Below are 15,803 nucleotides of genomic sequence, written 5' to 3'. Positions count from 1 at the left end.
GCTATATACAAATATAGTATAGTACATTCAAATACTGTATGAGAATTTTGAGATGATGTGAGATGGCATTATAATCAAAAATCAGTTGTGTGTAGTTATGTATTGATGAAGTTATATTGAGATGAAAAGGCACAAACATACGCATCATAAATAATGTAGATCAGGCTGTAGTTGCTTAACTATCAACTATTCAATGAGAATCTCTAATTCACTCAGTGAACAGACATTACTCAGTATGGGGCTTATATGTTCTCTCTGTGAGCATGTAGCTGTGACTCTCTCCTAATCAGCCAGTTAGGATGACAGCATGAGGAAGGTCAGAAATACTGTACATCTTGATAATAAAGACAGAATTGCGTAAACCTCAGAGCTAATACAAATGAGTATTTGTTTTGCTAGGTTACTCTGGTACAGGTGGTCCACTGAACTCTGAAAAGTCTATTCACTGACCTTTAGCTATACCTATCTGATTCATAAACAAGAAATTAGCTTTTTGAAACATAAACTTATTTTTGGATTTTGCATTTTCAGGTATGTGTGTGTTGCAGGCCTAGGGTGTGCATGCATATAAATTACACGTATTTTGCTAACTTATATATATATATATATTGCCTAATATACAATAGTCGGGCAAAATTTCCTAACATGATGCAATGGAGATTGGTAAACAAACATAAATCATATGGAGTCAGGCCAGTGATTTGCAGTTACTAAATTTTTTTGCCTTTGCTTTTTGTGTTTGTCTTGTGACTAAAATATAGTGCATGCTGCACAACATGCATCTGTAGCACATAAGATGGCCCTACTCAGGAAAATGTGTCAATAAAAAAAATACATACATCTCTACATGCTATGCTTTCGACTGTTATTTGAAATAGATATGCTTGGGAATGTAAAATAGACTCGATTCTGATTCATTTCTATTGCACTAGGAGTATCATGTATAATTCTTAACGCAAGATGAATTCCAAACCTACGTGACCATGCTCTTTGTGTCTGAATGTGAGCTTCTGTTACTACTTGAACCAGTCTCACCACTGCTGCATTGCTGCGTAATCCAATAATTCATTATAACTTCACTGTCTGGTGCCTCGGTGACAGAGAATGACACCGTAGCAGTATATTGTGGCAGATGAACATGAACATGAACATGAACACAGTGACTGAGACCAAACACAGAACCATGCTGACCAAATACAGACTCAGAGCACACAGTATGGCTATCGAAATGGGGCGGTATAAATACAAGGTATGTATAATCTCTCTGGTTTTATTCATTTATTTATTAGAATTGTTACTATTATTACTAATATTATTATTAATAATATTCATTTCTGTTATTAACATTCCCGTTAGATTATTCCCATTCTTGAAAACTCACTGCCTAAATGTTTATTAATTCTCTTTTGTATGATAATTGGCAATACTTAGACCTTAGACAGATAATGGGCTATTAAACGTGCCATAAAGAGAAAGGAACTTGCTCTAAAGTCCAAACTTATTCAAAAGTGAGTGCCACTAAAGTTCAAACATCAAACATACAGTCTGATTGTTATGACCCGTTTGAGCTGTTCTCCCTTTGGAAGATAATGTTCTTAAAACGAGTGCACATTCGTATGCAGCCTATGCACTGTTCCCTTTACTGAAGATTCAGATAACTGTAGATAATACACTCAAGGCCTTGATTAATTTTCAATGTTGGATAAGACAGAGAGAATGGGAAGCAGTGAAAAAGTGAAAAAAAGACAACGATTATATTGTACGTAGCAAATGTTCGTAAAATGGGGCTGGGTTCCCAAACAGATCAATAAGAGGGAACATGTAACACCTGCTGAAAGAGAAGAGACAACAGCTGAACTATAGTGTGGACCTGGGACAAAGGACAAAGTTCAGGATAAGGAATCAAAGGACAGAATTCTGTCTCACACACACACACACACACACACACACACACACACACACACACAAATACACTAGAAAATCCTGGTGCTCGGAGGGAAGGATGTGGATGGTTTGACCAAGAGAAGAGGCTCATGTAAAAGGTGAGTTTGAGTCTCTTTCTAAACTGCTTAGATTTTAGACATAAATAAAAATGGTTTCTTTTTGATTACAAATCATCTTTTTGATTATCAACATACATTGATCTCCTATATACATGTATATAGGGGACTATGTTTGCCAGCACCAAGTCGGTTGTGCCTTCGTCAGTGGATGTTCATTGACGTCCACTTCTCGGTCGGTACGCAACACTTCCAGTGTTTTAAAATTTATTTATAAGTTTGGCTACAGTGTTGTGTGTGATCAGCGTGCCATGTTTCATGTTAAAGTCCATCTGGAAAAAAATAATATATACTATAACTAAGTATGAAAAAATTTGGAAGACATTTTACATGTCCTCTATGTATGGAGACTTTTGGGACACCTTGGGACACACACACACACACACACACACACACACACACACACACACACATATATATATATATATATATATATATATATATATATATATATATATATATATATATATATATATATAATGAAACTTAATGATCCTCAATTAATCACTAATAATGTTTTCCTAACTGGTTTTGAGCAACCACAAGAAAATTGATACATCTTTTTTTGAATGTAAAATGTAAACTTGAACCTGAGTATTGAAATGCTTGCACTGCACATTTGAAACTCTTGAATCTACCCAAATTCATTATCTTTGATTCCCTTACAAGGTAAATATACAACGTAAATTTATGCACTGATGTGATAATAGTGCACAATAAGCAGAGTCATAAATAAGAAAGATCCACTGTGAAGTCACACAAAGTCAGCGGTCTAAATATGCACTACATGGCCAAAAATATGTGCACACCTGACCATCAGACCCATATGTGGTTGTGGGGATTTGTGCTCATTCAGCCACGAGAGCCTTAGTAAGGTAAGGTGGGTCTTTAGTTGTTTTCTGAAGATGGTGAGAGATTCTGCGGTCCGGATTGAGGTTGGAAATTCATTCCACCACTGAGGAACAGTTAGTTTGAATGTTCTTGAAAGGGACCTTGAGCCACGCTGAGTAGATACTACTAAGCGTCAGTCGCTAATCAATCGCAGATTGCATGAGGGAACGTAAGCCTTCAGGAGAGAGTTGAGGTAGGAGGGTGCTGTTCCAGACAAGGTCTTGTAGGTGAGCATCAAGGCCTTGAATTTGATGCGGGCGGCTACAGGAAGCCAGTGGAGGGAGATGAAGAGGGGTGTGACATGGGTTCTCTTGGGCTGGTTGAAGACGAGGCGTGCTGCTGCATTCTGAATCATTTGAAGGGGTTTGATGGAGCTGGCTGGGAGGCCTGAGAGTAGTGAGTTACAGTAGTCCAGTTTTGAGATAACAAAAGCTAGTATCTGTGTAGCCTGTTCGGTGAGGTAGGGTCTGATTTTCTTGATGTTGTACAGAATGAACCTACAGGACCGTGCAGTTGTTGAGATGTGGTCTGTAAAGGTCAAGCTGTCATCAAGAATCACCCCAAGGTTCCTGGCTGTCCTGGTTGGCTTGAGTGTGGTTGAGCCGAGCTGTACAGTGAGGTTGTGGTTGATTGAGGGACAGGCTGGGATGACGAGAAGCTCAGATTTTGCCAGGTTGAGCTTGCGGTGGTGTTCCCTCATCCAGACCGAGATGTCCGACAGGCAAGCAGAGATACGTGCAGAGACGGATGGATCATCAGGTTGGAAGGACAAATAGAGCTGGGTATCATCAGCATAGCAATGATATGAGAAGCCGTGAGACTCAATCACCTGCCCTAGAGATGTAGTGTACATAGAAAAGAGGAGTGGACCCAGAACTGACTCCTGTGGAACGCCAGTTGTGAGTTGATGAGTTTCAGAAATACCACCCCTCCATGATACCTTGAAGGATCTGTCTGAGAGATAGGATTCCACCCAGCGCAGAACTGTTTCGGTGATGCCCAGGCTGGAGAGAGTTGACAGGAGGATCTGATGGTTCAGTGTCGAAAGCACCACTCAACCTTGGCAAACCATGTGTTCATGGACCTCATTTTGTGCACAGTGATATTGTCATGCTGGAATACGTTAGGCCCCTTAGATTCAAGTGAAGACAAATTGTAATCTTGCAGCAAACAAAGACATTCTTTACAATTCTATGCTTCCAACTTTATAGCAACATTTTGGGGAAGACCGACATGTGTGTGTGAACGTTGGGTGTCCACAAATTTGTCCATATAGTGTATATGTCAAAAGGTGAAATAACTAAAAGGTCAGTGGTGGGGTGCTTCATTCTTTTAAATTACTATTGTAGACCTTGGAATTATAAGGTTCAGTTTATTTTTTGTTTGTTTGTTTGTTTGATTTATTTGCAAAAATAAACTAATGCTATAAATATTTACATGGTACTGGATATATGTGGGGTGGCACAGTACAGCAGATAGTGTTGTCACCTCCTAGCTTATATGATCCTGAATTATGTGGAGTTTTCCCCGTTCTCCCCATTGTTCACTTGTGTTTCCTCCAAGTTCTCCAGTTTCCTTCCACTTTCAAAAAACATGCAGGTAGGTCGACTGGTTATGCTAAATTTCCTGTAGGTGTGAATGGCATCCCATCCGGGGTGAACTCTGCCTCACACCCAGTGTTCCCAGTGTATGCTCTGGATCCACCACAACTCTGACCAATATAAAGTGGTTCTCATAAGATGAATGAATGAATGAATAAATGAATGAATATATCTGGCAAGTTTTACACTGTAATGTCGCTTAAAAGTATTTGTAAAAAAAAATTAAGTGAAAAGTCGTATTATCATTTAAGGATCAATATCACACTATTGTTGATTATAACCTTATAACTCCAATTCCAAGGGCAGTGTATGCCATGACAAAAATGCTTATATGGTATCAAACACGAATGCAACAAATGTAACAATTAGTTATCCATTAATAATAGCTTATGTGGAATATTGCAGAATACATGTCAGACATTCCTACAGTACATAGACAGCAGGAGAACAAACTGAAAGAGGTAGGATATGTTGCACTGTCATTGTCCTTTCTCTTTATCTAAAGTACATGTCAATATGTTGTGCTGTCTCAGATACACACTCAATCAGAACATATCTATTAGTTATCTAGAGTAAAGCAATGTACACAAGCAATGCACTCTCAAACTCAAACTAGAACTAAACATTGTTTACACTATGTGATAACTTGGTCACTGTGACTGGGGACGATGCCTCAGAATAACACCACAGGTAACCAGAGGTCAGTGTAAATATAAATGTATAGAGGCCACACACACACACTTACATAGACTTCACACGGAAAGTTTGTTTCATTACCATCATACAAAGAGTATGATATTAATGTGGGTGCAAGGTGGCTTAGTGGTTAGCACGTTCGCCTCACACTTCTAGGGTTAGGGGTGCAATTCCCACCACTGCCCCAGTGTGTGCAGAGTTTGCATGTTCTCCCTGTGCTGTAGTGGTTTCCTCCCCCAGTCCAAAGACATGCATGGTAGGCTGATTGTCCAAAGTGTCCGTAGTGTATGGATGAGTGTGTGAGTGGGAGTGTGAATGTGATTGTGCCCTGCGATGGATTGGCACCCCATCCAGGATGTACCAATCAGGCCTTGTACCCGATGCTTCCTGGGATAGGCTCCAGGTTCCCTGTGACCCAGTAGGATAAGCGGTATAGAAAATGGATGATGGTAATGAAAACATATCTGCAACTGCAAGTTTTTTCCCCCTTGCACCCCAGATGCAACTCAAGTCAAGCTAAGTCAAGCTAAAACAACCTGCAACTGGAATAACCATGGCAGCCAGCAAGACAAGCAGTAATTTGGTGCATCGCACCAGTGGCCTGGCATCCGAAAGTAATCCTTCTCCCACAGAGAATGGGCCTGGCAGACAGGGTGGGTATGAATCCACACATCTTTCAATCTTAAAAATAAAAAACATAACTAAATTACTATTATGGTGAAGTGCTTTAAAGTACATTGGCTGGTCAGTGAGCAGAAAGGTGTGTATGTTTGCAGATGCCAAACACACAGAGCTTAATTCAGAAGTTATGCTGCAGAGAACAAGGCATGTAGAGGTAAGAGAAGTTTGCTTAAGTCTTGAGATCATAAAAACCTGAGCTATTATAGAGCTTTACAGGTCATGTTGCCCCTTATCTGCTTTAAAAGTAATCGATGTCCTCGGAACACAAGCTGATATATCACTCTTCTCTAAACAGCAGATAAAAGCAGAGGTCATCGAGCAAGTAAAAGCTCAGATGAGTGAGGTGTTGGACAAAGTGCTTACAGACTCATTACAGTCATTCTCCCAAAGTGCAGATTCAAGTGCAGTTGAGAATACACACCAAAAGACTGCTGAAAAAGCTAGGAGGTAAAAACCATAAAATGTGTTCCCTATATTTTCACCAGCTCTTTGCAATAATATCAAGTGTAGTGTAAAATAAGAATTAAATTAGTCTTTATGATTTCAGACATAGAATGGAAGATGGAAAGGTTTTTGTGGCCAGGAAGTCCATACTCGAGTAAGTGTGAATAGAAATTAAGACTGTATGTCTGTAGTGCAGGGAATATTTATAAGGAAGTATTCTACAATTTTATGTTCTTTTTCTCTAGCGAGCTATTTGAGATCAGTCACATCCGGAGCATTTATCACATGTTCGTTGCTGCTCTCTTCCTATTCATCATCAGCACATTGGCTGTGGACTACATTGACCAGGGCAGGTGTGTTTGCCATACCTATTCTACATCTCTTTGTTACAAAAACTAGTGGTTGTAAAAACTTAGAGTTGTAACAAGAACCTTAGCAATTATACAACATACATTAGCTTAAATATTAATATACTATCGCATACTTGTGCCCGAGTTCCCTGGGATAGGCTCCAGGCTCCCCAATGACCCTGTGTAGGATAAATGGTATGGAAAATGGATGTATCGATAGACAACATAATTTAATTAACACATTTTTTCTTTATTTCAGGCTGGTTCTAGATTTTGACTTGTTCTTCTATGCCTTTGGCCAGCTGGGCACTGTCATATGGGCCTGGCTTATCATGTTCAGTTACACCCTGCTTGGACCATACTATATTCTGAGGCAGTGGACGGAACATCACTACCAGTGGAAGATGCTAGCATCAATAGCAACAGCTATAGTGCTGTTGGCAGCTGAAATGAGTGTGCTGGGGTATTTCCCTGTGTATGTTGTCCTGCACTACCAGTTGCCCCCAGCATCACGCTTCATCATCATCCTTGAACAGGTATTTTGAGAATACAATAGAAATTAGTCACAATTGGTATGTTCTCATATATTTGTGACTCAGCTCTGTGACTCTGTTACAAGGCTAGATGATGTTTACACAAATTCACTTGATAAATGGTTAGCCAGCAACTATGACTTGAGTCTGATAATCATACATTGTCCTGCTTCATGCACCATTAGTTCACTATCTGTTAGTGACCTCCATTTACTGCTGGTATTAGGTTAATAATAAAGTTGAACATTCCAATACATTAGCCACTGTTCTTCAACAAACAAATGTGTTTAGACAAAGAATAGTGTACAATACAGCCATGTGCATAATGCAATTCCAACCATGACTGGTGTGATCTGCAAAGAGAGGGCCAAAGGCCAGAAGGAAAACACATTGTAGAGAAAATCAAGGAGATTAGGGTGGAGTTCATGAATGTGAACAGACAGAGATAAGGAAAAACTCCTTGAGAGAAACTAAACTCAAACTTCTAGAGAGAATTGATAATATAGCATATAGTCATACAGCGAAAAGGAAAGGGAATTGCAGCAAGCAATGAGTAATGAGATAAGTATAAGATAATGCTTTAATCACAGCAATAGTTAGGAGGTCTATAAAGGTTATTCATTGTGGCAGGAATGAAGTGTTCATTGCTATGGTAAACTTATCAGATCATTCATTGTGGCAACATTGCAATGCATAAAATCATGTAGATATGGCCCAGCAGCTTGGGGTAATGTTTACATCAACAATCAGAATGCTATCTCAGTAATTTTGACTGTGGCATGATTGTTGGTGCCAGATGGGCTGGTTTGAGTATTTCTATATCTGCTGATCTCCAGGGATTTTCACACACAACAGTCTCTAGAGTTTACTCAGAATGGTGCAATACATAAAAAACATCCAGTGAACAGTAGTTCTGCAGATGGAAATGCCTTGTTGATAAGAGAGGTCAACGATGTATGGCTGGACTAGTTCGAGCTGACAGAAAGGCTACAGTAGCTCACATAACCACTCTGTACAATAGTGGTGAGCGGAAAAGCATCTCAGAATGTGCAACACATTGAACCTTGAGACGGATCGTCTACAACAGCAGAAGACCACGTCAGGTTCCACTTCTGTCAGCCAAGAACAGAAAGCTGAGGCTGCAGTGGGCACAGACTCACCAAAACTGGACAGCTGAAGACCAGAAAACGTAGGCTGGTCTGATGAATTTCAGTTTCTACTGAGGCACACAGACGGTTGAATCAGAATTTGGTGCCAACAGCATGAATCCATGGACCCAACCTGCCTTGTGTCAACAGTCCAGACTGGTGGAAGTGGTGTAATGGTGTGGGGAATGTTTTCTGTGCACACTTTGGGCCCGTTAATACCAATCAATCATCACTTGAATTCCACAGTCTATTTGAGTATTGTTGCTGACCATGTGCATCCCTTCATGGCCACAATTTACCCAACCTCTAATGGCTATTCCAGCATGATAAAGCACCATACCACAAAGCAAATGTCATCTCAAACTGGTTTCATGAACATGACAATGAGTTCAGTGTTCTTCAGTGGCCTTCCCAGTCACCGGATCTGAATTCCGTAGGACATGTTTGGGATGCGGTAGAACGGGAGATTCACAGCATGCACCTGAAAAATTTGCAGGAATTGCTTGATGCAATCATGTCATCATGGACCAGAATCTCAAAGGAATGTTTCCAACATCATGTGGAATCCATGCCATTGAGAAATGAGGCTGTTTTGAGAGCAAAGGGAGGTCCTACCCAGTATTAGAACACTGTTCCTAATAAATTGCCCAGTGAGTGTACACAGTCCCCTCTAAAATTATTGAAACAGCAAGGCCAATTCTTTCATTTTTGCTATACACTAACGACATTTGGGTTTAGGATAAAAAAATTTATATGAGACGATAAATAAAAATTTCGGCTTTCATTTCCTGACATTTACATCTAGATGTGTTAAACAACTTAGAACATGGCACTTTTGGTGGCAGACCACCCAATTTTTAGGTACACAAAAGTATTGGAACATCCATCCTGCATCATCAATAAAGATTAGTGAGCCCATTCCAGAAGCAGCCATAAAAATCCAAGCCATGACACTACCTCCACCATTCTTGACCATTGAGCTCATGTTTTGGATCATGAGCAGATCCTTTCTTTCTCCACACTTTGTCCTTTCCATCACTTGGATAGAGGTTAATCTTGGTCCCAAAACTTTTGTGGCTCATCTCTGTATTTATTTGTGAATTCCAATCAGGCTTTCTGATTCTTATTCTTATGAATCAATCTGCAAATGCAGTCTTCACAAGCAAAACCAAGAGTAAATATTCAGAGCTATTAATTGTTTAAACAATCAATCTAACAGGCCACACCTGGGCAACAAGAAACACCTGTCAGTCATATGCGGCAGTATTTTTTATCACTTGAAATATGGGTGGGTTAAAAAAAAAAAAGATACCATGTTTTAAGTTGTTTACCACATCTAGATGTAAATATCAGGAAATGAAAGCTTAAATTCTGATCTATTGTCTTATGTTAATTTTTTGATCTCAAACGTCTTCAATGTAAAGCTACAAACAAAATGTAAAGCAAAACTGACTAGTATTTTTGGTCTTTTTGACTAATTATTGTCTTATACCAAGAAGATAACACCAGTAAATAATTAACATCATAGTACATAGTTATGAGAAATCCATAGTTCATGAGACAATGGAGAAAAAATAGTGAATTATTCTGTACTGCTGTGCTCTGGTACAAAATGTCAAGGATGGGTAGTGACATGTTTAGGATTTTTGTCATGTCCTAATAATTACATTAAAGCAGCAGTTCTTAACCTGGGAGTTGCAAAGTGGTAGTAGGGGGGTCGCGGGAAAACTTTGATTTTAAATGAGTGTACACAGAGGTTCACAGAGAAGCCACTGCTGGATTTTTGGATTTCCGAGTGGGGGGTCCGTGTAGGGGGGTGGATTTATTGGGCGGTCACAAAACAATGGCATTCTTGAAAATGGGTCGCACTCACAAAAAGTTTAAGAACCGCTGCATTAAAGTAAAACAATGTTTGTTTAACAATAAAGATAAATAAAGACTTGGATAAAACCTGACCTTACTGGATACTTTATACCAGATACGATTCCTGATGAAGAGCTATTCCTATATTCGGGAGACGGTTGTGGCAGTACTCAGCACCAAATCAAAGAAAGGTAATTCTACGTAGCTTGCTTACTAAACCTTATAATGCCGCCTTTCACTCAGTCCTCTGGGACCCTCAGATGATCCACGTTTTTGCTCTGTCCCAGCTTCCAGCACACAAAAACCAAGCAATTAAGAGCACTGAATACCTGGTTTTGATGTGTTTTGGGGTCCTACAGACCCAATTTGGAATAAATTTGGCACAGGGTAGTGTTGCCACCTAACAGCTCCAGGATCTCTGATTCAATTATGAGCTTGGATTACCGTATGTGCAGAGTTTTGCATATTCTTCCCATGTCTGCGTGGGATTCTTCCCAAAAACCTCCACATCCACATAGTTAGATTGACTACTCTAAATGAGTGTATGAGTGTGTGAATATGTGTTTGCATGGTGCCCTGCAGTGATATCCCATCCAGTGTGTATACCTGCCTTTGCAATGTTTCCATGATAGGCTCTGGATTAATCTCAACCCTGACCAGTATAAAGAGGTTACTGTAAATTAATCAATGTTTGAATGTATAAATTACTTACATGTTGAGTAGGATTAAAAATATTATCCCAGACCAATCCTCAAAAAATGGGCTTTGAAAATACTGCCTTGTGAGTGAAACTGTGATGAAACTTTTAATGTTTTTTGTGTGTGTTCCAGGTGAAGCTGCCAGCTTCCCTACTCTTTCCAACTATCTCTACTTCTTGTTTTGCCCAACTCTGATCTACAGGGAGACATACCCTCGGTAAAAATCTCTCATTTTTTAACCATTAGATCAATCCGCTAACTTATTCTCAAAGACTACTGGCATTATAAATTATATCAAACACAAAATAAATGTGTTTAATGTTGTGGTATTCATTCCCAGAAACCCTTATATCAGATGGAACTATGTGAGGAGGAACTTTGCAATGGTGACCCAGTTTCAATTTTTGATCGTTACTCATTTGATATTAATGCTGAATTTATTGAGAATTCTGACATTAAATAATATATATTATCCTTCTGAACCCTCCATTCTGTTGTAGATTTTGGGAAGTCTGTTTTACCTCTACTTTATCCTGGTACGTCTGTGTATCCCTGTGTATATGAATAAAAGCAATCAGCCATTCAGCCGACGTACTCTGGTTCTGGCTGTGTTTCACTCAACCTTACCAGGTACATCACAGACACACACACACACACACCACACCACACACTTATTATCATGCTTCTATACAGGTAAAACAAACCATTCTTCTTCTTCTTCTTCTTCTTCTTCTTATTATTATTATAATAAAACCTTATGTAAAATTAAGAGATGACGATATATTGCTAACCAGTATACTGGATTGTATAATAATGTATATATGGTCTGCACTTATATAGCGCTTCTTTTAACCTTAGAACTTCTACAAAGTGCTTTACACTGGTTTTCATTCACCCATTCACACACACACACACACACACACACACACACACACACACACACACACACATGGAAGAGGGTAGAGGTATGCACATGTAGGCCATATTTAGGAGAGATGAGATATTAATAATAAATTCTGCACAGTGTGTATGTGCGCATATGTGTGTGTGTGTGTGTGTGTGTGTGTGTGTGTGTGTGTGTGTGTGTGTGTGTGCGTGCGTGTTTGTCCAGACACAGTATCATGAACTCATGTGTCATGAACTGTGGGTCCTCTTAATAGTGTTTTTTTAAATACTGTCTCATGCAGAATGACAAATATATTGCTTTTAAAATAAGTGTATGTACTTGTGTTGTATGTCTCTGTCAGGTATGCTGATGCTCCTATTGGGCTTTTTTGCATTTTTGCACTGTTGGCTCAATGCCTTTGCTGAGATGCTGCGCTTTGCTGATCGGATGTTTTACAAAGTGAGAAATCTCATCCACTGCTAGACTTGCACTTAATTATATATGTGTGGTGGTCTGGGAAAAAACATTTGGTGTTGGTGCAACTGAATTCTGACAAGATCTGAAAAACATGAAAAATCCGGGTTCTTTCAAAATGGTTTTATTTTTTCTGCCAACAACATACTTTATGTTCTTAAGCTTTAAGAAACCATAAATACTATAAATTTGACAAAAATGCAGTGGAAATATTTTTATTTACTTTCTAAATGTGCCGTGGCTATCTTCCTGCAAACATCCTGTCAGGTAAGGAGCCAGTTTAACAAATGCATCAGTAAACACTTTGGCATTGGCAGTGGTGTCTTAGCGGTTAAGGGTCTGGGTTACTGATTGGAAGGTCGGGGGTTCATGCCCCAGCACTGCCAAGCTGCCACTGTTGGGCCCTTGAGCAAGGCCCTTAACCCTCTCTGCTCCAGGGGCGCCGTATTATGGCTGACCCTGTGCTCTGACCCCAACTTCCTGACATGCTGGGGTATGTTAAGAAAAGAATTTCACTGTGCTGTAATGTATATGTGCTCAATAAATACTCATTATCATTAAATGCAGTCTAAATTATATTTAGACCTTATATTTAAAATATTTAAAACCTTGCTGTTTAAGTGTGATTTCCTTACACAGTGAATATATAAATAAATCTCAGCCTTTGATTTTCTCCCTTTTCACTTTTGGGAGAAGCAGATTTCATAATGCTGTAAATATATTTGTGGTTGAGATGAATGCAAAAAAAAAAAAAATCTGGAGTTTATTTTACTTCAGGAAAACCTGTAGTTTTCATATTTATGTGTAATATAAAATGTAACCACTTTCACCACGTGAAGGGCTTTCCCAACCTGCCACACACGCATTAAAAATCTAAGTGTATACATTCCAATGAAAACAATCACATATCTCATCTCCTTCCTATGATTAGGACTGGTGGAACTCCACCTCCTTTGCTAACTACTACCGCACCTGGAACGTGGTGGTGCATGACTGGCTCTACTATTATGCCTACCGGGACTTCCTCTGGGTAAGACACTTTATATCTTAATTGTTTCTAGAATTATCTCCACATACATAGTGCCTGTCCAAGACCCTAAATCAAACACTAAATTCTGCTAATCTCTCTCATCCCACTCCCTCATCTTCTTCTCAGTTATCAGGCCATCGCCTCCGTTCAGTCGCCACAATGTCTGTGTTTGCGGTTTCAGCTTTTGTTCATGAATATGCTTTTACCATGGGTTTTGGTTTTTTCTACCCTGTGATGTTCTGTCTGTTCGCAATTATTGGAGGTAAGACAGCGCACAACAAAGTACCTCACAAATATGCATGCTCCTCCCTGGGTTGGCAAAAGCACTTTTTCAATATCTTTTAAGTAATAGAGATTAAAACATGTTTTGAGGAAAGCCTGGCTGTCTTTAAATATGCGTATTTGCACTTTAAATACAGCTTTTTTGATACATACTGTATATATACTGTATATATCAGTAAAAATAAGAACATGTATCTATTATCATAGTGGTCTTCAACTTCACCCTCAATGACAAGCGCAAGAGTCCGGTGTGGAACATTATTATGTGGGCGTGTCTGTTCATTGGTCAAGGTGTGCAGGTGTGCCTATACTGCTTGGAATGGTACGCTCAGGTTCACTGCCCGCGTACTGGGGTAAGAGACGTGATACCACTACATGACTCACTGATACAATTCACTGTTTACTGAGTAAATCAGATATTAGCTTATACTATCATGTTTTATGGCTGTTGTTGTAAATACTAACTTATAAATCTCAGATGTGAGCTCCTCCATTTTTGTATAGTAGTAGTAGTACTGCTATGGCCACTTGATGGTGCTGGAGGAGCAGATTGAATTTGACATCTTGAATACAGTGTTTTTGTTTTTTTGTGCCCCCCAACCCCCCACCCCCACCATACAGACCGGGTTCTGGGAGTTGGTGACACCAAGATCCTGGACATGTAGTTATAACATTTAGATATCTAATGCTATCTAATGCTGTCACAGTCTAATGCCACAGTGTTATTTTATATGATGACTACAGATGATATGCAAAAGGCAATATACAGCCCATGATTATCATTATCATCATCAATCACTCATCATTACTCAACATCACCTCATCAATAATGTGGTACCTACTGTATATGGCCAAAGGTTTGTGGACCCCTGACCATCACACCCATATGTGGGCCTACTTTAAACTGTTGCCAGAAAGTTGGAAGCTTACAATTGTATAGGATGTCACTGTATGCTGTAGCAATTATGACTTCCCTTCAGTGGAACTAAGAGGCCCAAAACTGTTCCAGCATGTGGCCTGTACAGAGCCCTGACGTGAAATTCACTGAACACCTCTGGGATGAACTGAAATGCCGACTACGCCCCAGACCTTGCCCAACATCAGTGCCTGACCTCACTAATACTCTTGTAGTTGAATGGGCACAAATCTCCAAATCCATGTCCCTGAAAAGAGGAGGTTATTATAACGGCAAAGGGGGGACTAAATCTGAAGTGGGACATTCAAAAAGCATCTATGAGTGCGGTGTTCTGGTGTTTACAAACATTTGGCCATATGATGTATTTCTCATCTTTCTAGGCAGTTCATAGGAGTATGCGACCTATTAGTTGCTCTCATGCTTGCATTTCTTTTGGATTGTAAATAATTGTGTGCACTGTGTGGCTCTTGTACAAATAATAAAATGAGAGTGATATTGATTTATGTGATCTGATTTTATTTACTGATGCCAAAATGATTACTGATATGTTTAAGAAATATTAATGTCTCTTTTGTTCTGTAAAAGAAGGCACAAAGACTGTTCACTCTATCAGTACAGACATAGCGTGCATGTACGGTAAACTGTGCAGTTTTCTCATTTCTACAAGAGGCCATGATTACACTGACTTCACCTAGTCACATTCCTTATCTCAGCAGTGTCTTCAGTCTAAAAACATTTCAGTCCTGGTTCAGTCTTTGATCCACATTTTATAGCAGGACAAACCCGAACTTTCCCAAAATTCCTTGTAATCCTTAACCTGGCCAGCAGCAGGGGCCATTGATTCATCTAAGATTTTGACATATATATGACATGCGGATAACGTGCCACACAGAAAAGCCATGGAAACCAATCAACCCTGGATTGTTTTTTTTAAGAATTAAAGGTGAAATTATGTTATTTCCCATAATTCACTTTCATCTGTGCATTGCTGTAGTGCGACAATGAAATGCAATCACTGTCCAATGAAAGCCCTAAGCCATACTTAAGGATGTGGTTGTAATAAGACAAGGGAGGCACACCTGAAAGCATTATTTTCCAGTAGGTGTTGCCATCCATATAAAGGAATGCTATTTATAGGCTGTTATTTCTTCATTCCTACTGCAATGAACCCTTCATCATTATTTATTCATTTCTAAGCTTTGTAGAATGAATAGTAAGACATAATAAATGTGTTATTATGACTAAAATAC

The 15,803-nt window shown here is 39.3% G+C and overlaps 1 protein-coding gene across 2 annotated transcripts; it reads left to right on the top strand.

The window, feature by feature from the left end:
- The first annotated feature begins 1,937 nt into the window (after window positions 1-1,937).
- soat2 (sterol O-acyltransferase 2) lies at window positions 1,938-15,052 on the top strand. 2 transcript variants are annotated; one of them, XM_053636926.1, is made up of 16 exons: window positions 1,938-2,042; window positions 5,748-5,901; window positions 6,025-6,083; window positions 6,225-6,376; window positions 6,477-6,527; window positions 6,619-6,726; window positions 6,983-7,259; window positions 10,383-10,458; window positions 11,098-11,182; window positions 11,306-11,351; window positions 11,466-11,595; window positions 12,213-12,310; window positions 13,257-13,355; window positions 13,482-13,617; window positions 13,845-13,990; window positions 14,259-15,052. In XM_053636926.1, exons 2-16 carry the CDS (start codon window positions 5,802-5,804, stop codon window positions 14,313-14,315), a joined length of 1,620 nt encoding a protein of 539 aa, XP_053492901.1. In that variant the 5' UTR covers window positions 1,938-2,042; window positions 5,748-5,801; the 3' UTR covers window positions 14,316-15,052. The 2 variants fall into 2 exon arrangements, with proteins under 2 accessions (XP_053492901.1, XP_053492902.1); XM_053636927.1 differs by lacking the exon at window positions 1,938-2,042 and adding an exon at window positions 4,994-5,013.
- Window positions 15,053-15,803: the final 751 nt, after the last annotated feature.

The sequence above is a fragment of the Ictalurus furcatus genome, chromosome 11, assembly GCF_023375685.1.
Source record: "Ictalurus furcatus strain D&B chromosome 11, Billie_1.0, whole genome shotgun sequence".
In the NCBI taxonomy this organism is placed as follows: domain Eukaryota; kingdom Metazoa; phylum Chordata; class Actinopteri; order Siluriformes; family Ictaluridae; genus Ictalurus; species Ictalurus furcatus.
The sequence above is the reverse complement of the archived record's forward strand: the minus strand, read 5'-3'. Positions and strand labels throughout refer to the sequence as shown.

What these genes read in the sequence shown, in the direction of transcription:
- soat2 (XM_053636926.1), top strand. Translation starts at nt 5,802, where the DNA reads ATGGCAGCCAGCAAGACAAGCAGTAATTTGGTGCATCGCACCAGTGGC. An exon ending in CCTACCGGGACTTCCTCTGG is followed by an intron (nt 13,356 to 13,481) that starts GTAAGACACTTT and finishes TCTTCTTCTCAG; the next exon opens with TTATCAGGCCATCGCCTCCG. An exon ending in TCTGTTCGCAATTATTGGAG is followed by an intron (nt 13,618 to 13,844) that starts GTAAGACAGCGC and finishes CTATTATCATAG; the next exon opens with TGGTCTTCAACTTCACCCTC.